This window comes from Elephantulus edwardii, unplaced genomic scaffold (genome assembly GCF_000299155.1).
Source record: "Elephantulus edwardii isolate Elephantulus edwardi_28Jun2011 unplaced genomic scaffold, EleEdw1.0 scaffold00025, whole genome shotgun sequence".
Lineage (NCBI taxonomy): Eukaryota > Metazoa > Chordata > Mammalia > Macroscelidea > Macroscelididae > Elephantulus > Elephantulus edwardii.
The window spans coordinates 18,541,505-18,564,140 of record NW_006399775.1 but is presented as its reverse complement, the minus strand read 5'-3'; the positions used below and the strand labels follow the sequence as shown (position 1 = coordinate 18,564,140).

The 22,636-nt window shown below is 42.2% G+C and overlaps 1 protein-coding gene across 1 annotated transcript in view; it reads left to right on the top strand.

Moving 5' to 3' along the window:
- The window catches only part of TENM4 (teneurin transmembrane protein 4), a 613,887-nt gene that overhangs the window by 531,411 nt on the left and 59,840 nt on the right, over positions 1 to 22,636 (top strand). Inside the window, exons 18-22 of the mRNA XM_006882894.1 lie at positions 1,406 to 1,667; positions 6,229 to 6,496; positions 10,009 to 10,152; positions 14,489 to 14,738; positions 17,174 to 17,194. Coding sequence (XP_006882956.1) covers positions 1,406 to 1,667; positions 6,229 to 6,496; positions 10,009 to 10,152; positions 14,489 to 14,738; positions 17,174 to 17,194 — 945 coding nt within the window. The remainder of the gene's footprint in view (positions 1 to 1,405; positions 1,668 to 6,228; positions 6,497 to 10,008; positions 10,153 to 14,488; positions 14,739 to 17,173; positions 17,195 to 22,636) is intronic.

The window sequence follows — 22,636 nt, the reverse complement described above, 5'->3', positions numbered from 1 at the left end:
TTATGACAACATTCTTGCTATCTCAGAGGGTGAGAGAAACAAAGACAGGATGATGAGTGCTCAATGAAGCTGCCACAGCGTTTGTTTCTCAATTGAAAGGTGGGACCCAAGCTTCTGATTCCATGTCACTTCTAAAGGAATATAATTCTAGTATTGCCCGTCTCTAAACTATATCCAAAAAGCGGATTGCCATTGAGTCAGAACTGACTCTCAAGTAGGTTTCCAGGCCTAGAACTCCCAGGAGGAGATTGCCCATCTTTTTCCTACAGAGTCGCTGATGGATACAAACCACCAGAGAGACACACAGCCTTTGGTTAGCAGCTCCACTACCTCTGGCCTGTGCCGCTTGGCTTGTTACTCCCAGAAGCCTTTCTTGAATAAATTCTCATAATCAGAGTTTAATTCTCTATGGAGTAATACAATCTTAGTGGTTTACGAAGAATTTATTTGGAATTTGTACTTTAGGGATGAAAAATTGAGAGAGTCCTAGAGGTTAAGTGACTTAGCCAAGGTCATGCTAAGCTTACTGTCATTCTGGTCAGGGCTCCTCCTACTTTATTTGGCTGGCTTTTCATTCTGCTTCTACTCTAGCACAGCTTCAAGGGCATCAGATCACCACCACCACCTCCAATATTCATTCATGTTGCACAATTATCTACCTCTCCCTCCCTGCCCCCACCCCCAGTCCTCTTTGCAGTGATGTACCTCTTATCCTGGGCTGTTGTCGTACATATAATGCTTAATCAGATATTCCTTTTAAACATTTCCTTCCTTCATCTGTTCTAATGCAATGTTCATATCTATCCACTCTTATCCTATTCTCCTCCCAACCTCCATGTCAGACCTGTTTTATAACAGTGGTGCTATGCAGAATTTGGCCTTTTGTGGCTCAGATACTTCACTTAGCATGGTGTCCTCCAGGGTCCCCTATGTTGTCTAATGTTTTATGAGTTCATTGTTTTTCAGTGCTGCATAGTATTTCATTGTGCGAATATACCATAGTTTTCCTAAAACATAAACTGGGGAAGGGGGAAGAGAGGGAGTGAAATATGCAGCAATAAAGGAATGAAAAAATCTAACTTTTCTATAAACTTTTGTTAAAACCACAATTAAAATAAAATTGTATTAAAAAAAACAGTAAAGGAGTAGACCTGAGGCTTGACATGTGGCTCTCCATAGCAATGTTTATTAATTTGATTTTAGCAAATTCTCTAAGGAATATCATTTTACAATAAATACTTTCCAAGATTTCTGTCACTATTTATGGCTATAGTCAACTATTTTCATTTTAGAATCTTCCCAACAAATGCTGTGATTTGCTGTTATTTTCTCTCCTTCACCTCCCTTTGTTTCCTATATTCCCTGCTCCCCCTTCTACTCTCTTTCTCATTCCTCTCCCAAACAGCTTTGACCTGGTCACAAATGGCGGCATCTCCATCATCCTGAGGTTCGAGCGGGCGCCTTTCATCACCCAGGAGCACACCCTGTGGCTGCCGTGGGATCGCTTCTTTGTCATGGAAACCATCATCATGCGCCATGAGGAGAACGAGATTCCCAGCTGTGACCTGAGCAACTTTGCTCGCCCCAACCCTGTCGTCTCTCCATCTCCACTGACATCTTTTGCCAGTTCCTGTGCGGAGAAGGGCCCCATCGTTCCAGAAATCCAGGTAGTCACTTGTCTTAATTGCATTTCTTCGTATTTTCTTTTCATTTGGGACTAGAAATTGATCTTAGAGATGAATGAAAGAAGAATACACTGTGGGGTCCAGGTCAGACCCCATCACCCTACCCTGCAGACTCCAACTGTTAAAACCCCATAGTAGCTATAATATCAGGAGAAGAGGACCAACCCTCTTATATATTTAAAAGGCAGAAGCACCAGTAAACTGCCTGGCACACATAACCACAGCCACTCATAGCTGTCAAGTCAGATCCAACCCATAGCTGACCTACTGGCGGATTTTTAGAGGCATAAGTCACAAAGGAGGAGATTGTCCATCATTCTCCTGAAGAGCAGCTGGTAGGTTCAAACCACCTGTCTTGGGGTTGACAGCACAACTCATTTCCCACTAGGCCTCCGGAGCTCCCTTGGCACACACAAATTAGCATGTGATAAATTCTCTCCCTTTTCACTCTTCCATCCCATGAATTTCTACTTTCCTTTCCATGTCTATCAATATCTCTTCTGTTTCATTACCTCTGTTATAAACATTCATTTTGATAGGTTCCAGGATATGATCTTTTCCTGGTTCATGGAAACAGTTAAGCACACAGCCTCTAGTTGCAAGATTGGCAGTGTGAATCCACCCACATCTCCTCAGAAGTCAGGCCTGAAGATTTGCTTCTAAAGTCAAACTTTGAAAACTCTATGGAGCAGCTCTCCTCTGCACACAGGGGTTTGCCAAGAGTCAGACAGCAACTAACAGCAACATCATACAGTAATAGCAAAAGAAGCCATTAAGTAGCTTCTACCAAGAAGAATAGCCAGAGGGTCCCAAACAGTGAGCATTATAATAAAGATTAAGTAAGAAAATATATGTAGTGCTTAGTACAATGTCTGGCACATATTAAGTGCTCATTAAATTTTAGCTATTATTAGTAAGATTATTTTATACATGCTGTCTTCATGCCAATTAAGAATTGCTTTAGCTCAAATCTATACTCTCAGTGCTTGACTTAATTATCATTAAGGGGAAGTAATTGGAAAAGATGCATTTTCATCTGATTGAAACAAAGATAGATTTTGATTATTTTTTTTTCCTAACAAAGCCATGCCAAGTTGAGTTTCCTCCTCTATTCCTGACCCTATGTCTAATGGCAGAAATGAGGACCTGGGGAGGAGAAGAGATATCAGTGCAGAAACCCAAGGAGAGAAGCTCAGTCCTCTCCCTGCCTAATGAGAACTCTGGTGATATGCATGTTAATGGATTGCCCGAGCCAGTCGAGCAGGAAGATTATACATTTATGTGTGTATATTTCATGCCTGGCTAAGCAAACACATTTCCTGAACATACCCTGTAGAGCTGCTTCCGACAACAGCTCACAAGAACAAAATACAACCATTTTGAAATTCTCGTTGCACCTACAGGTTGAAACCTCACTCTGTTTCAGAGATTTGGGCCTCATCTCCTGTCTCAACCACCAGGCTGACCTTTCTTATAAAATGGTTGTCAAAGAAAAGGAGCAATTTGTCCCTCCGCTCCAGCTAGACACTTTTCTACCATCAGGGACTCTGGAACAAATGAGGCTAAAGGTCCCCACTTTCCAGTGCTCCCCAGCTTGGGTGGCTATGAGTCCAATTGAATCACAAGACTTGCTTATTAGCAGATTCATGAAATGCATAAAAACCAACTTTTGGGTCTTCCCACTCCTCCCACTGCTTAGCCTTTCCAGGTACTGGGAGATGTAAATTTTAAAGGGCACATTAAAAAAGTAAATACAAGAGCATCAAAATGGTACTTCAGCCCAGACTATGTTTCACCAGGGCATAAAGCCCTGCTTTGCTGGAAATTTGTAAACTCTAATTTAGAAAGATTGCTTTAAACCCAGTCTCCTAAATGTCCCATGTTCAGGCGAGTGAGAGGCAGGTGCGAGTGGGGTTCACACCCATCTATGAAACAGATGGAATGAAAAGGGCTTGCTTTATACAGGCCAGGTTCCTCTGTGAACACAAGGATAGAATAATCATTGTCCTTTTAATGGCTATGCTAGCCTCCGATTGATTTAACATTCTGTTCTTGAAACAGAGCCCGGAGCATCAAGCCGATAAAAGTTCTTTGCTTTTGCCATGTGCCTGAGTATCCTGGCATTAGTTTCAACTTTCTATCTTGGAGCTGAGCCCTCTGTACCCAGTGGTTACGATGCTGCTTCGCTCACCACTGCATTTCTCTCTCATGACACTGGAGCCGGGACCCAGAGTGCGGGGAAGAGCCTTCCAGTCAACGCAACATCTTTCTACGGATGAGCTGGGGGCTTTAGCTCTAGGTCCTTGGCAGGCTGTGTTCTCAAAACTGCGTAATTATTTGTTTTGTGAACATCCCATAGGCTTTGTTTGCTTTCCTGGAAAGAAAATCCATTTGAAACAGACCTCTAGGAAAGTTTTGAGAAAGGAACAATTCTTACTTCAGCAGATGTCCGTGTTAGTCTTTGGAAAAGGTCTTTCTTCATAGTCCCCAGGATCTTCAGTGCAACTCCCCATCAGCACTGTTACCATCACCTAGGAACATTAAAAAAAAAAATACATATTGTGTGTTAGCTGCTTTATATATGGGAACTTACTTAGCCCCCAGGTGGAACCCTCACATGGCACAAAGGTTCAGAACTCTGCTGCTAGCTGGAAGGTGGGTAGTTGGAATCCATTCAGCACCTCTATGAGAGAAAGTCTTACTCTGTTTCTATAAAAAAAAAATTTAAAAATCAATCCAACAGCATTTGACAACAAAATTCAGTCCTGACAATCCTCACCTGAGTCTGGTGAGGAAACAGATTTGCAGAGGCTGCTTAAGGATTCTGGGCTGACACAGCTAGTAAATTACATTTTATCAAAATATTTATGTACCTTTTCTCATACATTCTTCTCAATCCTATAACACAACAAGTGTTATCGTCCCTGTTGTGCCAAGGAGGGAGCTGAGGCTCAGGGAGGTGAAGGGAGTCACCCAGGATTAGACCATATAGGATGTGGCCCTCAGAGCCTGTTTCCTCCTTCCTCACTCTGTTTCCTTCCTTCCTTCTTTTTTTTTTCTTTCACCTTCTTCTCTTCATATTCTCCCCTCCTCTTTTTCCTTCTTTCCCTCCAGTGAAGATTGAGCAAGTTTACGTATATAAAATGTCTAGACAGAATGTTGTTGTTGTTGTTGTTGAGTGCCAACAAATCCATTCCAGGCCCTTATGAATCCGTGTGATAGCACAGAACTGCCTCCCAGAGTCTTGTTGCTTGTAATCTTTAGGGAAGCAGAGTGCCAGGTCTTCTCCCTTCCCAATAGGCGGCTTAGGCCCCAACTGTCAATCTTTCATGTAGCAGCAGAGCTTCACTCTTGCATCACCAGGGCTCCTGGTGCATGTTGATACTAATTGTAAGGTGGTTCTAGAAGTGTTGGATAAGATAAAAGAAACTTTTTTTCTGAGACCAATGTGTGCATCTTAAGCAAGAAAACTTGTTGAGCATTGTCTTTTCTCAGTTATTCATCTTTCTCACTTATTCTTTTTGCTTCTTGAACGCCCAGAGACCATGGCACAGTGATAACTCATTGCCAGGGAGTTGGAGTCAGCTCATAGCTGACCCTTCAGTAAATATTCAGAGACTGTAAATCCTATGGAAGGAGACTGCCTATTTTTATTCCATAGAGCAACTGATGGATTTGAACTGCCTGTCTTGGGCGTTTGGTACAACTTCTTACCCACTGTTATTGTTGTTGTTGATTGCTGATGAGTCAAGTGCGACTCATAACGACTCTATGAAGACAAGACCTAATGCCTTTCCATAACTGTCATTATTTCTCCGAGTTCATAGAGTTTCCAGAGGCATGTGGTTTAGGAAGTGGATGCTACTCCTGCTTCCAAAACTGTTTTACAACTGGGAGCTCCACCAAACACTGTCCACATAGGGAAACCATCCTGGTATTTAATACTAAAATGGTACAAAGTTCAGCATCATAGCAAACCCAAGTTACTTCATACAGCACATTGGCAAAGACTGATGTACAAAGTGGAAGAGTGTTCCTCCAGATATAACAGCACTAGTTTCACTTAGCAGTGGTTAAGTGTCATCAAGTTGAATATGACTGAGAGTAAGTTTCACACAAAAGACCTGTACTCTGTTCTATAACTAACATCATTTCTGTACAGAACATCATTTCTGTTCATTTAAAGAGTTTAGAGAGTTTGTAGAGTTTCCAGAGGCATCTAGTTTAGGAAGTGGATACCACTCCTGCTTCCCAGCATAAATCAATCTGGAAGCTCATCCAAACAGTGTGCATAATGGGTCACCATTATAGTATTTGACAAGACTGTGGAACAGTGTCCAGCATCTCAGCAACACCAATCTTACCCACTACTCCCTAAGAAAACCCATTTCTCACATGTATCCTGTTGAGTTGCTTCAGATGGCAGCCCACAAGATGAAAAGCAAGCATTCTGGGAATTCTCACTGCACGTACCTTGGTAGCCATGGTTGCAGCCATTGGTGATTTACTGACTCATCTGCTGTGGTCTGTCTGTGCTCTCTAGGCTTTGCAAGAGGAAATCATTATCTCTGGCTGCAAGATGAGGCTGAGCTACCTGAGCAGCCGTACTCCTGGCTACAAGTCTGTCCTGAGGATCAGCCTCACCCACCCTACCATCCCCTTCAACCTCATGAAGGTCCACCTCATGGTAGCGGTTGAGGGCCGCCTCTTCCGGAAATGGTTTGCAGCAGCTCCAGACCTGTCCTATTATTTCATCTGGGACAAGACAGACGTCTACAACCAGAAGGTGTTTGGACTCTCAGAAGCCTTCGGTAAGTGGCCAGCCTCGGGACCCAGCACCATCATCCGAGAGAACAGTACTTGGGGATGGGAGGGGAGGGGGACCTTTCCCCCTTCCTTCTCTCAGATCAAAAATAACAAAGATTGAGTTGATCTTTAAGACTTCTTAAAATCACTTCTTCAGAAAGCTCAATGTGGAATACTGACTATTTTTTTAAAAGTTTCTAAAAATTGGCTTTCCAACAAAAACTTGCATATAAATGTTGTGTTCAGTACTACTCACATTAGCCAAAAAGAGACAACAACCCTAAGCCTATCGATTGATGGATAGTTAAACAAAATGTGGCGTTTCTATCTCTCTTTCATTGCTGTTAAGTCAGAACCAACTCACAGCTGACTCTCCAGTGGATTTTCAGAGATGGTGAATCTCACACAGAGTGGCTGGTGAATTCAAGCCTGTGAGGTGGCAGCACATCTCCTTACCCTCCTGATCACCAGAACTCTCTAGACAAATTCATATCCAATGGAATATTATTTTATCATAAACGGAGTCAAGCACTGGTCAATGCTACAATGTGGATGAATTTGAAAACATGCTAATCTAGGGGATAAAACAATCCACAGAGATCATAAGTTGATTGGTCATTGCCAGGGGTTGAGGGTGAAGTGTGGAAATGGGAAATGACTGCTTCATGGGTATAGGATCTCCCTTTGTGGCAAGGAAAAATTTTTTGAAACTAGATAGAAATGAATGAGATCTAGTAGCCTAGTCAGGAAGGAGTTGTGCTGCCAGTACGCAGGCGAATGGTTCAAATCCACCAGCAGTGCCATAGAAGACCTGCTGGATGGTCAACTATGAGACAGTTCCAATGAGTTTGAATTTTAGAGTTAGAAATGAGAGTCAAACCACATTGTGAGCATACTATATATGGTAATGAATTGTACAGTTTAATATGTTAAATTTTATGTTATATGCATTTTACCTTAATTTGAAAAAAACAACAAAACTGACACACCCCAGTTGGTCCCTGAAAAGCCATGTGATGATACATCGTAGGCTAGAAAAGATAACGGGCCACAAGCTGAACCATACAGCATTGCCTTGGGTTCCCCATAGCCATTCAATAAAATATGGGGACCTAGAACTTTAGGGGTACTCTGTGGCTTAGTGAAAAGGCAGCCCAAAGGCACATGATTCAAACTTACCCCCTACTCTGAGGAAGAATGAATGATAGGCATTCTCCACCCATGCAATTGACCGCCTCTAAAAGCCCACTGGAGGGTCAGCTATGAGTCAATTCTGACTTAACAGTACATAACAACAAGAAAGAAGAACTGAACTTTTAGAACTGTTAGGTTACTTCAAATTAATTAAAGTGCCGAAATAAAATTCTTCCTTTTAGCAGCAATGCTTTTTGGCCTCTTTAGCTCATTTTCAACCAGAGAAGTTGTGTTTCTGTAGTTTTTATTGTTGTATTTTTTCAGAAATTATTACAAGGGTAACTAAAGCCTCCCTTGAAAATCCTGCCTCCCTCAGATCATGCTGAATCCAGGCTGGATGTGCTTGTTCAGCTTCAGGATTAGAACAAGGTCCTGGTAAGGGTTCAAAGGTGGGCTGAGCCCTGCTCTGTTAATCCTTCAAGAACTTCAAAGGAACATCCCAGAAAATCCCTTCCTATCTTGAAACCTTGCTAGGAAGGCAGAAGGAGGAAGCAGGCAAGGAGTGAGGGAACTGGAGGAGTGACATATGCAAAACAAAATAATGTCCCCTGAACGCCTACTCTCGGCTACTTGCTCCCTTGCATATTATCTATATATCAACTACCTCTAGAATCAAGACGTGCTAGCCTCACATTGTTGTGCAGAAGCTGAGACCTAGAGAGTGAAATGACTCCCCCAGAGCTCCTTCTGGAAGGAACAAAGCTGGATCTATGCTGTGTCTTCCCTATGGATGGTTTGCATAAAGAGTACTTCGGAAGCAAAGATGCCATATCCCTGCTCAAAGTCCCTTTTGCACATCAAACCACTCCCTCACCTCTCACAACTTCTTCAGGTGAAATGAGTACATTTATGCCCACTGTTTTAGTTATTATATAAGATGCCATCAAGTCTGAAGAGATTCATAGCTGGCCCTCCAGCAGGTTTTCAGAGGCAGTAAATCTCATGGGAGGAGATTACCTGTCTTCCTGCCATGGAATAGCTGTTGGATTTGAACAGCATACCTTGGACGCTAAGCCGCCAGAGCTCCCTTTATACCCACTGTTGTTGTTGTTGTGTGCCATAGAATGAGAACTAACCCGTAGCTGACCCTCCAGCAAGTTTTCAAAGGCAGTTAATGGCACAGGAGGAGATTGACCATCCTTCTGTGGAGTGGCTGGTGGCCTTGAACTACATGCCTTCAGGATTGCAGCACAGCTTCTTGTCGCTAGACCACTAGAGCTCCCGATGGAGTTAATAAAGAAAGTTTCTCCAGTAGTGAGACTTCAAGGGCTGAGACTCACCTCCCCAAGATCATAGATGACTAGACAAGAAACATGGTGGTTGCTAAAGAATCTTGTGGTTTCAGTGACATCTTCTAGCAACATTCCCCTGCTGCCATAGACAGTCAGAAAACTTGATGGCACTTCAAAGAAACTTGATGATTGTTCATTCTTTTCTTGAGCATGTGGTTTGCTCTTTCCCACTTGAACGTAGTGCCTCCACATGAAGATGCTTTGAAGGAACAGCATTCCTACCTCTTCTGGTTCTGTCCATGGGCCACTGACAAGTCTCTATAAACCTAGTCTTCTGCTGTGTTTATGAATCAAGGCAGCCTTGAATCATGAAACAAAGCGAAGTCAGGAGGCTTTCAAAAGACTTCAAAGTAGCTTCTAGATTTAAAAGTACCCCAAACTGAGCTCCTTGTCTGTGTATTCATGAGAGATTAGTTCTCTTTTTCTTTATAAAATATTTAAATGATAAATAATTCATTAAAAAATCTGAAAAATGGACCAAAAATGCACATTCCTAGATCAGATATAACCACCTCATAACATTTTCTTTTATATGTGTAATTTTTTTAAGTTAACAGATAAAATGTTGTGTATCACTAGTCTTTTCAACATAGCACAGGTATTTTCCAAGTCACTGTTTAACCATTATAGCTGTTTTTTTAATGGATACACATTAGTTAGTTTACTTTTCACCTCTTTTGAACCTTTTGATTACTTGCAGTTTTCCACTACTATATATAATGCTGTAGTAGAAACTTTGTCCATCACACATTTTCCATACTAAAGACTATTTCCCTAAAATAAACTTGTCTGGACACTTTTTAAGTGTTTGGCACATTATTTTAACATTTGTGAATGAGTCCAGGCCAACCGATTGTCATCCTGTGAACAAGAGAACAAAGCACTGCTGAGCCCAGCACCATCCTCATGAACACGTCTGTGTTTGAACTCACTGCGGTAGCCAGTGTTGATCCATCTGAATTGCTTGTAAAACTAAAGTCTAAAAACGAGGCTCTATTTACTATGAGTTTTGCCACTGTCATTGCTTACAGTTTCTGTGGGCTATGAGTATGAATCCTGCCCAGACCTGATCCTGTGGGAAAAAAGAACAGCAGTGCTGCAGGGCTATGAAATCGATGCTTCCAAGCTTGGAGGATGGAGCCTGGACAAACATCATGCCCTCAACATCCAAAGTGGTGAGTGCGCTCATGGCATTCCTCGAGCAGCCTGGGAATGTGACCTGGTTTTGATCACTTTTCGAAATGCACACTTCAGATGACACTGTCCCATGTGTGATGTGGGTCTGTCCAGTGTAAAGGGTCCACCGGCAGACATCCTTGTGTAGCGACTCTATACTCACCACTGTGCTAGAAGCCAGGGATGCAGAAATGAAAGGTGCTCTGAGTTTACAGTGTGATTAGCAACACATACCTACCTGGCAGTTCCAGTGCTGTGGCGTGGACATCACATTCACAGAGACAAGCCCAGGACACTGAGGGGAGGCAAAAGAGGAGCTCTTCACTCAGCAGGTGGTTTCAGGCAAGGCAGCCTTTGGGGAAAACTGCTGAACTGAGTCTCCAGGGATTATAAGATTAGCCAGAGAAGTAGAACAAACATCCTACCCAAGAATATAGCACATGCCATAGTACTAAAGCCTGAAGGAGAAGGGTGACTGGAGAGAGTTCACTGTGACCCGAGCTAAAGGAAAAATAAAAAGGATAGCAAGAGCTGAATGAAGGCAGAGGCTTGGGCAGCTGGTACTAGGGCCGAGAGGAATAAGACTTTCATTTTCTTCTAGAAGTAAACACTGGACCCTAAAACATTTAAGACATGCAAGTTGTGTGGTTATATTGCCATTTCAGATGGTCTCATCTGACTATATCCTGCAATAAGACAATTAAACATGGTTGTTGCTATTGTGGTTGTTGTTATGTATCATCAAGTTGGGTCAACCCTTCAGTGAATTTTTACAGTTAGTTGCATGGGAGGAGATTGCTCATCTTTCTCCCCGAGAGCAGCTGGTAGATTTAAACCCTATGCCTTTTGGTTGACAGCACAATTCCTTCAGTGCCATCAAGTCAACTGCAACTTATAGTGACCCTATGAACAGATCTGAAACTCTGCCCTATCCTGCATCATCCTCACCATATCTGATATGCTTCAGTCCATTGTTTGTCATTGTGTCAACCCATCTTGTTGAGAATCTTTCTCCCTTTTATTCAGCCTCCACCTTTCCCACTGTGACGTCTTTATCCAACATGCCCAAAGTATATGAAATGAAGTTTTATCCTCCTTGCCTCTAAGGATCACCCTGGTTGCATTGGCTTCAAGATAGTCTTGTTAATTCTTTTGGCAGTCTGTGGGATAGTCAAGTACTCTTCTCTAACACCACAGTTCAAAGGCTCTTCTGTCATCCATATTCATTGTCCAACTTTCACATACATAGGAAGCAACTGAAAATGCCATGGTTTGGATCAGCCACACCTTAATCTTTAAGCTAGTTTTTAAACATGGTAATGCTGTTAAATATTATCTGCTTATTCAATAAATGCTTATCAAACTTAACAGGATTGTCTACAGAGAAAATGGCAGAATAATTCTAAAATGTAAGGTGGAATAAAGACTTATTAATAGATAAGAATGTCTTCAAAGTAAGAGCAAAAGAGGAAGGACTCACCAGATACTATAACATATTAGAAAAACAGGTAACATCTAACACTGTACTATACTGGCATAGGAATGGATAGATTGCATAATACAAAAAACTAGCTTCTGAATATTGTAATCAGGACTGGATTTGGCTGTGATTTGTTATAAAAGCCCAAATAATAGTCAGAAACAAAATAGGTTTATCTTTCCACTCATCTGCAAGTTTACAGGCTGGTTTAGCACTCAGTCTGGTCAGAGACCCAGGCCCTTTATTACTTCATTTGAGGGATTCCATCCCCAGGTTCATGGTCCAGGGTTACTGTTTAAGTTCTAGCTTTCACAGACATACACTTTTCAGCCAGCAAAAAGGAGGAAAAGGAAAAGTGCAGGCTTCTTTCATTAGAAGGGTACCTCCAAGCAGTTACCCACATCACTTCGTTTCAGTTGTCATTGGTCAGAACTTAGTCACATGCCCTCCTGTAGCTGCACACAGGGCTGTGGAATGTACTCTGTCTTAGGTAGTCATGTGCCCAGTGGCACTTCGAGGGTTCTACAACTGCAGAAGGAAACGTTGGGTCACATGAATGGATATCAATAGATAACTACTATATATTTTAAATACCCCACACAAATCGCACACATATATTATGCAGCATGTACATAAGTAACTATCACAAGATGGCTTCACAGTTTTCAAAAACCATATAATGTGTGTATTATTTCCATAAAAATACAGTGCATGTTTCTGTTACACACTATTTATAATGAACTTGATATATGAAAGAAGAAATATCACAAATCAGTAGAGAATGGATAGGGATTTTTAGGAAATTGAGATTGGGGAAATTGGCCCTGTGTTTAGAAGAGAGCAAATTTAAAGCTCCTACTTCACATCGTGTACAATAAAGCAAGCATGATTGAAGATCTAAATGGGAAAGATAACACTAAAGTTAATGGAGGAAAATACAGGAGAAGATGTTTACGATCCAGGGAAGAATTTCCTGAGAGCTAAAATCCACAAACTTCCAAGGGAAGGAAACTAGATAGACAACATAAAAATAAGAGATACCTGTTCAACAAGGGGCAACTTCTACAAATGAAAGGTGGTTGCCTGAGATCAGTCTTGTGACATATGAAAACAAAAAGGCCAATGAGGCTCAGGATAAAGAAGGGACTGAAAGCAGTAAGGTATGAAGCAGGGAGTCCCATTAGGAGGCTGCAGCACTAATTCGGGAAATAAAGATTAGGGCTTGAAAAGAGACAGTATGGATAAGAGAAGGAGCTTACAAACCATTGAGGCTAATCCTTTCATTTTCTTGATGGTGAAACTGAGATTCACCATTAAAGCAGTTGAAGACATCTATGGAAGATGGAGGACAAGGCCATTTTAGCCAGACTATGTTAAAAAAACTAGCATTTCTCTTCTGTCCCTTGGTTAGAAGAGCTTGATTTTCTAAAACAACTAAGAGATACCATCTCACCCCAGTCAGAATAGCAAAATTTAACAGAACAGCAAGCAAAAAATGCTGGTGAGGTTGTGGAGAAACTGGAAGCCTTATTCAATGTTGGTGGGAGTGTAAAGTGATGCAGCCATTATGGAAGGTAGTGTGGCGCTTTCTCATAAAGTTGGAAGTAGAAATACCATTTGACCCAGCAATTCCACTAACTGGCAATATACCCCAAGGAGACCATAACTGCCACCCAAGCAGATATATGCACACCCTTGTTTATCACAGTTTTGTTCACAATAGCAAAGAGTTGGAAACAACCTAAGTGCCCATCAACAAACAATTGGATAGAGAAACTATGGTATATTCACACAATGGAATACTACACTGCAATGAAAAACAAGGAACTCATGCAATATTATTCAAAATGGGTGAGCCTGGAGGACATTATGCTGAGTGAAATAACTCAATCACAAAAGGACAAATACTGCAGTGCCTCTGTTGTAAAATGGGACTGACATCAGGGTTGAGGGGAGACTGATAAAGATGGGATAAATAATGTATACTGCATTGAAACAGATGAGGGAGAGAAGTTTAAAAGGGATATATGATTAGGTATTATTGTCATGCCAGGAGTCCAGAACGAAGGCTGCATAGTGGAGTGGACTTAGGGGGAGGGATTGTATAGCAATGAAAGAATTTTTCTTTTACTTTTCAAAGAGAAGAGCAAACTGGGGGTGAGAGGTGGGCAGGGAGAAAAGTGCAACAATGAGTGGATGGGAATCCAAAGTCTCTGTAAACTTTCATTCAAATTAATAATAAAAAGGGGAGGAGAAAAGAAGAGACTGATTTCACTTATTTCTATACATGGGCCTCAGTATCGACTCTGTATCAGGGTTAGGGTTAGGGTTAGGGATAGGGTTAGGGTTAGGGTTAGGGTTAGGGTATCAGTCAGGGTAAATGTTAGACACTGAGGATACAGAAAGGGAAGAGGCATGGTCTCCATACCTGAAATAGTGTCAGTGAAAAGAAACAAATATAAATAAGTCAAATAAAAAATTCTGTGTACTGAGCACATAATATGTGTAGCCGATTTGAGGAACACTTTAGTTTAATGGCTGAGGGCCTAGACTCTGAAGCTCTCCCACTCACCATTCTGTTAAAATTTTAAAGTGTTCCCCATTTATTAACATAGGCATAATACTAACCTCTCACTACAGAAGTGTTGTGATTATTAAATCAATAAAGCAATATGATCTCTTCAGGACACTCTGAAGACCTTATGGGGACTGGCTTAGCCTTAAGTAATGAATCTGGAAATGGTAGTGGAGATTTCACATGCTTTGGAGAATCAAGGCTACTCTCTAGCCAGTTACAAGAGGTGAAACCCATTTCCTGCTCCATAAGTAACTCTGTCCTTCTGTTTTTCTCCCAGGCATCCTGCACAAAGGGAATGGGGAGAACCAGTTTGTATCCCAGCAGCCACCTGTTATCGGGAGCATCATGGGCAATGGACGCCGGAGAAGCATCTCGTGCCCCAGCTGCAATGGTCTTGCTGATGGCAACAAACTCTTGGCCCCTGTGGCCCTTACATGTGGCTCCGATGGGAGCCTCTACGTTGGTGATTTCAACTACATTAGAAGGATCTTCCCCTCTGGGAATGTCACTAACATCCTGGAATTGAGGTATGTAAGGAACTGTCTCCCTCATAGTTCCTAATGATAACCATTAGTGTCTTAACCCACTCAGCCCAAGACTGGGGACAGGACAGAGCTTCATCTGCCAGACCCTGGGATCTTTCACTTCCCAGTACAGAGACTAAACCAGCCAAAAGTTGGGCTTTAAGGACGCAGATACTGCTTCCCATGGGACACGGCCATGAAAACAAAGTAGAGGTCCTTACCTTCTGGATATGTGGCGCACTGTTCCCCACTAGCCATGGCCATCAAGTCCATTCTGACTCTTGGTGACCCACCACACATGTCCAAGGCTGTGCATCTCACTAGGAGAAACTGCTGCATGTCTCTTTCACTGACCAGACGGTAGATTCAAACTGCCGACCTTTCCGTTAGCAATCTGACCATTAAATTAGACTCTTTGGAAGCTGCTGAATCTTCCTTTTATTTTCTAGTACCAAACTGATTGGAATTAGTCACGTGAGGGTAATGAGCAAGCCCCGTAGCAGTGTTACAGTATTTGTTCCCGTTACTTACTATTGGTTAGGTGTGCTCACCCTCACTGAGATAAGGTCTATGGGTTAAAATCAGGCAGTTGCTCCCGATCCAAAGGTGCTGTAGAGTCTGCTGCATCCATTGTTTCTTCTTTCTTTCTCTGTGCTGAGCATGAGTGATTGGCCCACAGGCATATCTAGAATTTTGGGAAGGCCCTGCCATGGTGTATTTTCTCTTCTCTGTGCCCCTCTTAAATTAGACAGAGCTGTCATGAGGCTGGAATGATGGGGAAACTACGCTTCAGAGATGGATGAACTCCACTCTCTACAACCATAATAGGGACTGGGATCTGAAATCTCCTTAGCAGAGGTCCATGTTTGCAGAGCAGGCCCTTGAGCTAGGAAGCTGCCCTCCAGTGTGGGTAGGGGAAAAGGAGTCACTTTTCTCAGACCCCTATCATTTGCTGAATTTAAAGAGTCCTGCAAGGTACTTATTATTATCCTCTTTGATAAATGAGAGAAAAAGAGGCTCAGAGAATATAAAGAGGCTACCCAGGGTCACCTTTTAAAATGGCAGACACAAATACCAAATCACAACTCTGCCTTACAAAAGAATTGTCACTTGGCCGATGAGAGCCACTCTGACTTAATGCCTTGTAAGTTACTCTCTGAAGGTAAGTGCCTTCTGAGCAGCTCTCGCACTGCGTGCACGGGTGAATGGAGGGTAAACTTACTGACTGGCCAACACACACCAGAGCCCTAAAAAGAAGAGTATTTGTATTCCCCACGTGCATAGGGAAAACACATGGGAGCAGTCCTTGGTCATGAGAAGAATTTGAGGCTTACATGTCACAGGCCCTTAAGAAATAAAGTTCACCCAGCACCAGTGGAATATTCTCAGCCTTTCTCTCACTTATGAGTCTGGCTGATAGGTCCGGATGGACAGAACACTGGAGTGTCTTTGCCCATCAGCTGCTTGTGCTGTCTCTCCAGCTCTTCTACATAGACTAGACGTCAGCTCACCTTGTCAGTGAAGCTCAGCAACTCGGAGCAAATAGTTTAACCTCTCTGAACCTTTAGTTTTGACTTTTCAAATAAGAGACTCCATTTTTCCCACCTTCTAGGGAAAGCATGAGAGATTGTGTCAGAAAGAGAAGGCAGAATGGACTTTTGAAAGAAATGCATTCATATATTATCACTTTGGTATATTTTCTACTTTTTTTTCTTAGTCCTATCTCTCTATGTCACCTATCCCCTTCTGATTATATCTTTTATTCTCTGTCCTTATTGAATCAAAAGGGACCAGTCCTTGAAGAAGGACATCATGCTTTGGTCAGCACAGAAGAGAAAGACCCTGGCAATGGGTTAGGATTATCAGAGATAATGAGGTTGGCTCAGGATAGGGAAAAGTTCAGAGTTATTGGTCATAGGGTCTCTGTGAGTCATAGACAACTCAAAAACATATACCACCACCACCAACATTGTGAGTAGGTTCTTGGTAGGTTACTCTGATCCTAGTAACGGATTACTAGTTACTAGTAGCCTTGGTAACTCTGTAGCACATTGTGTAGCCAGACACCTGGAGCACTGAGCATGTGTAGCTGAGGTAACTGTCTCTTGTACTGTGAAGAGACTCTTCTGTTCCACTCCCTGTCTCAGCCCTTGTTAAAGCAGCATCATGTGTCAACCTAGCCCTCCTTCCCCGAAGTCAGCAGTAGTGATGCAGGTGAAACCAGGCCTCTTCTGTGATATGTAGCTGCTTGTAAGTGAGTTCACTGACAAGTAATATCCAATATAAAATATATCAGTGTCATAGCTGCTAAGTCTTTATTTATTATGGTATTGTACAGTACCATTGCTGTCAAGTTTTCAGGCTGCTAATAATGCTTCTAACCTCACTGCTAACACCTCTTTCTTTCTTCTATTCCCTGCTCTCCTGTCTTCTGTCAGAAATAAAGATTTCAGACATAGGTAAGCCAACCAGTGGAGATTTTCCTGTCTCTCCCCTGCCTTGTTGCATGCTGTATGGTAAGCTACACGTGCCAATTTCTGATGGCTCCCTGGAAAATGAGTTCTGTGTGATGGGAACTGATTCAGGGTAATCACTTGTGAGGAATGCAAAGTCATTAATAATGCTGAAGGTGGGTGATGAGAGCTTGAATGCCTTTTTTTTAAATCTGTAACAAAGTGAGATGGGCTCTTTGGTAGTCTGTAGGCATGACAAACCAAAGTAATAGAAAAGGGAAATTACACCATAAGCTTGGGTATAATATTGAACACCGCAGTCTCTTTGTCCTCAGAATAAATGCAGCAGCATCTTGACTGTGGAGTCACTTTGATGTTCGTGACAGAAAGTGTGCTGAGCCTCCCATTCAGGCTAGGAATTTAAGAGACAGGTTTCAGATTTACATTTATGTGGACACTCAGGTACCTCAGCTTCCACAGCTGGATGTCAGACAGATGACAAGACCTGAAGGTCTGCAGTAAGGACAGACTGAGAGGAGATGATCCCACCATAGGGACCACGTGACGAGAGCATTCCATGAATGGGAGATTTGTCACAGAGTACATCTGTCATGTAGGTGCACCGTGACACTGAGCCAGGAAAGAGCAAGCCAAGTCAGACACATGGAGGGAAGTGTCAGCCTGTCAGCATCGCCCCCCCACCATCTGAAGCCTGCATCTGAGTCACTTCAGAGTTCTGAAAAGTAGCCACAAAGACATAGATCTTGGGTATCTGCACCTGGCTCTGAGCAAAACAGCACTGAATGGCGCATGCAGAGCTGAGAGTAAACAAAGTCTTATAACAGTCGAAGTACAGTCCAAATCTAGAGACTGTGTCTGTATAACTCATTGCTTTGGAATTGGAACTGGCTCATAACTGACCCTCCACTGGGTTCCCAAGGCTGTAAATCTCTAAGGGAGATTACCCATCGCTTTCCTGTGGAGCTGCGGGTCAGTTCAAACCGCTGGAGGCCTTTGGGTTAACACCACAACTCACTGTGGACTAGACCACAGAGCTCTTTATATCTGTATAGTTTGATTTAGGATTAGTGTCGCAGTCATCTATAGTAACTTAAGAAAATAATTTTTCTTAAAATTATTAAAATGTCTAAAGTATTTCCATATAGCAGAGAGAGGCTTACCAAAGTCTATGGATTGTAACATTTCCTCTCTAACACCACACTGTGGGGTGGTTTTCCGTCCAATATACAGGTGGGAAAAACAAAGTTTCCCAACTGCCTGATCCTGAAAAACTTACTTCGCCTCTCAGATCTTTACTCTAATTTGAGGCAAATAAAACTCTCTTGGAGAATTGTAAAAACATTGCAGAAGGGTGTTTTTAAAGTGTCTAGAATTATACCAGGCCCAAGGAGGAGCCCCAGAAATGGTACCTGTAATAATAGGATTGGAATAATAATGATGTAAATACAACAATAGTAGAATTATACTTGTCTTCTCCAAAAGGAATCCAGTCCTCTTACAAAGACACATGAATTAAGGTAAATGAAACAGAAATTGGGAACAAAAGAAGAAAACACATGTAAGTGATTGGATAGCAAATTAGGCTCTCAGCTTCCAAGTGACAATAGCAAACAGAAAAACATAATTATTTTCACGGTTCGTATTATCAGAAATTGGAAAATATGTTCAGCTCTAGGAGAAAAAAATGGTTTTTCTGCTGCTGATACGTATAATAGATTTTTCTATAAACTTCACATGGAGAATACTAAATTATACAATGACGTGAGCCCCAAGTTCAGTTTTACAGAAAACACAGTACACTTCATACCAAGATACGGATTTAAACCTATCATTTAATAGTAAAGCATGAGATCAGTGGTCGTAATTATGCCTGGGGTATCACAACAGTACTAAAGAATTATCTGGGGCAAAATATCATGAGGGCAAGGGCTGGCCTAGCTCTGCTGGCATTGCGCAGGTCTTTTAGTTTTTCCATTTCACTACCTATAAATTGAGGAAGGTTTTAGTACCTTTTAATTCTGATATTCAGTGATCTTTTGATATATCTATAGTAAAATTTCATACCCACCATTCTTCCCTCTCTCAAGACATTTGTTTTCTCAGGAGCTAAAATCTGTTTCTAACATGAACCTAAGTAGAAGGAACAGAGCAATCTCTCTGCCTTGCAGTTTTCCAAAGACGAATCAGAAGTCAAAAGGCCTGGGTTCAAACACAAGTTCTGGTTTTAGCTTGCACCTTCATGTTGGGTAAACCCCTACATCTCTCTGGACTTCTTTGTCTTCACCAGTAATGTGGGAGGTAGATTCAATTCATTATAAGGACTTTATCCTCTTAATTTATTAGTGTTTATCTTCTCCCATTTGCTCTGAGCATTTGCCTCTCTCTATCAAAGATTATCTTAGCCTGTAGTGCTTCCTCAAAGCAGGCTGGTCTGGCCTTTTCAGTCTCGATGACTGCCCGCCGTTCTGGGCATACTCAAATCCTTTGCTCATCTTTTTGGACTCCTTCAAAGAACATGCATCCTTACCTCTTCCCAGATCTCTTCTTCAGGCAAGAATTTTTAAGCCTGTTCCGAAACCATTTGAACGTAAGAGTCCTCCCATCATACCAAGGCTCCACATACAGTATTGATTTGAACATAGCCCTGTAAATTAACCCCAGGAAATGGGTTAGACAGGATATTAACCCTGATATGCTTGGCTTTTCCATTATACTGCTGTGTGAATATTCAGGGGGGTCACTAAAGACCAGCTTTGTATAAATGCTACATTTACTGGACGTTTTTTTTTCAAAGGGACAGGTACTATACTCAGAGCTTTACAATTAGTTATGTTTTCTCCTCAAAATAGCTCTTTGAAGTAGATATGATTATCACTATTGCTCAAATGAGAAAACTGAGGCTCAGAGTATTGAAATTATTTCCCCTAGATCAGTTCCCTACTGGATGTTAGAACTGGTTTGAGTCCTTGCCCGTGTGGTTCCAAAACTTCCCACTGGTCCTGAGAATCAGTGAATCGAGTTCTGCCAGAGATGCCTCCTGATGTGATCGAAGCAGGACTATAATGAAGGGAGAATGCTAACCAAAAGTTAGGGAAGAGGTTGATTTTCATCCTTTGACTACCAGCTCTCACTAAGGAATTCTCTGGTCCAACTAGAAAGGGAGTGGAAGGAGGCTCTATTATAGTTCCTTAACTTTATGAATTTATAGCCTTTAAGATTTTATGTATCTTCCAGAGGTGTCATTATGTTTGGGGAAATGGCACAAAAGTGGACCCTTAAAGGCTTTTGGTGGAAGGTCTAGAAATAGAATTATGTCCCTGCTCTGTACCCAGCCCTACTCAGGGTGTAAGAGATACAGACCTGAATTAGACATGGGCCCTGTCCTGGAACACCCTCTGTCCACAGATCCAGTCCTGGGGTCTTAGCTGCAGGCTAGCATCCATCTCATGCTCTGAAGCCTCTTAATACTTACAGATTGATTCTAAGGCCTCACTCCTCAAAGTATAGGCATAGACAAGCAGGACTGCCGTGTTCTAAGGACTTGTTCAAATTGCAGATTCTCAGGCTACACTTCAGAACTAGTTAATAGATATCTGTGTTTTTACAAAAGTCTCCAGATCACTTGTATACACACAGCAGTTCGAAAGCACTGTTCTGAGGCCACAGTTCCTAAATCTAGCTGCTTCCGATTCACCTGGATGGAGCTTTAAAGTGCAGGTTCTCAGGCTCTTTAGTCATCATGAGTAAGAATTTGTTTGTTTTTTGTTTTTATAAAAAACTGTCCAGATAACTCTGATTTGTAGACAACTTTGAGACGTATGATTCTGAAATTCTTAGGTATAGGCATTTCTTATGCCTTCCAGCCCCACAGGCAGATATTCATTCTCTGACTGACTGACTCATAAATGCAGTTAAACCTCTGGGGCACTTAACTCTGCACAGCTCAGCACTAGGTGCCAGGGACTCAAAACCAGTCCCTGCCCTTGAGGAGAGAGTGGTTTCATGAAGAAAACAGATAACTAAACAGAAAAGTATCCTAAGATATTACAGATATGAAAAGTATAATTTTATCGGGGACTACACTAGGGTGTTAGGGGTAGATGTGTCGATTACAGTGAGTTTGGCACGGGACAGAGCAGAGTTTAGATCTGTTGTACGTAGGGTCGCTATAAGTCACAGGTGACTCTACGGCACATAACAACAACAATAAAATCTAAGTGGCCAGTTCTACCAATGGGAGAAGCTAGGAATCTCTTAGGTGAGGTGATGCTTGAGCTGCATCTCAGGATGTGAACAGGTGCTCCAGGTGAACAGAGCAGTCGGGGATTCTAGGCCCTGAGAAGCAGGTAAAGTAGGAGGAGCACAGACCTTGGTGTCATGCAGACCTCAAGTTGAGCTCTACTCTGCTTTTTTAAAGTACTTGCCTATACAACAGCTTTAAATAAAGCAAATGTGTAAAACTAGCACTGATTCTGAACAACATAAGCATCTGTAAGTGGGCATGGAGTATGCATCCTAGTGGTGGTCACCTCTGCAGCTCTAATTAAGGCTGTGGAGGTGTAGGTGGGCATCAGTGAAGTAAGTGCCGCTTCCACCGCCAGCTGCCACGACAAAGCAATGAGCTGGAGAATGGCCAGCAGCTCTACAAACGGAGGGGGCTGTTCAGATTTGGAATTGCATTTGATTCTTCTAGCAAACCTGTGAAGCAAAACAGAGCAGGTGCTCAATGATTTGACAGATGAGGAACTTAAGGCATGAACGATGTGGGCAACTTGCCTAAAACAAGAATGCACACCTTCTGAGTTCAAAGCTTGAGCTTTTCCAAGAATTAAGTGACCACCAGACCTGACATTTACTTGTAGCTGAAAAGATGTACCCACAGCAGTCGGAGACTCTGAAACAATCCTCTTCTGGAACTTACCAATATGAAAAGCTCCATGGGAATAACTCTTTCCTAGAACAGTGCAGAAAAACGAGCTCAGAACTCAGGCCAAATAAAAGCTGACAGGGATGCCACCATCCTCCCTCCTCAAAAACCTGACCACTCCATTGAGTTGTTTTCTACCTGTAGCTACACTGTGGTACCTAGTAGACCAACCCCAGTGTGGAAGCCCTGTTTCCAAGGCTGTAAATCTTTATGGAAGCAGATTGCTCCATTTGTCTCCTACATAGCCACTGCTATTTTCAAACTGCCTGCCTTTCACTTAGCAGGTAAATGCTTTAACCAATCAGAGTTTCGCACAATCATTTGATGCCCCCTTTTGCACCATGTAGATAGTGTTCATTTATCATGAATGCTTGGCAGAGGTGTGATCACCGCACCTCATGGTTGTCATGAGGAAGGGAGAACAGTGAAGGCTGCCTAGAATTGCAGAGGAGGAGCTGAGGGCTTTCATTTTGCCAGAATGACTGTCTTCTCTAAAGATC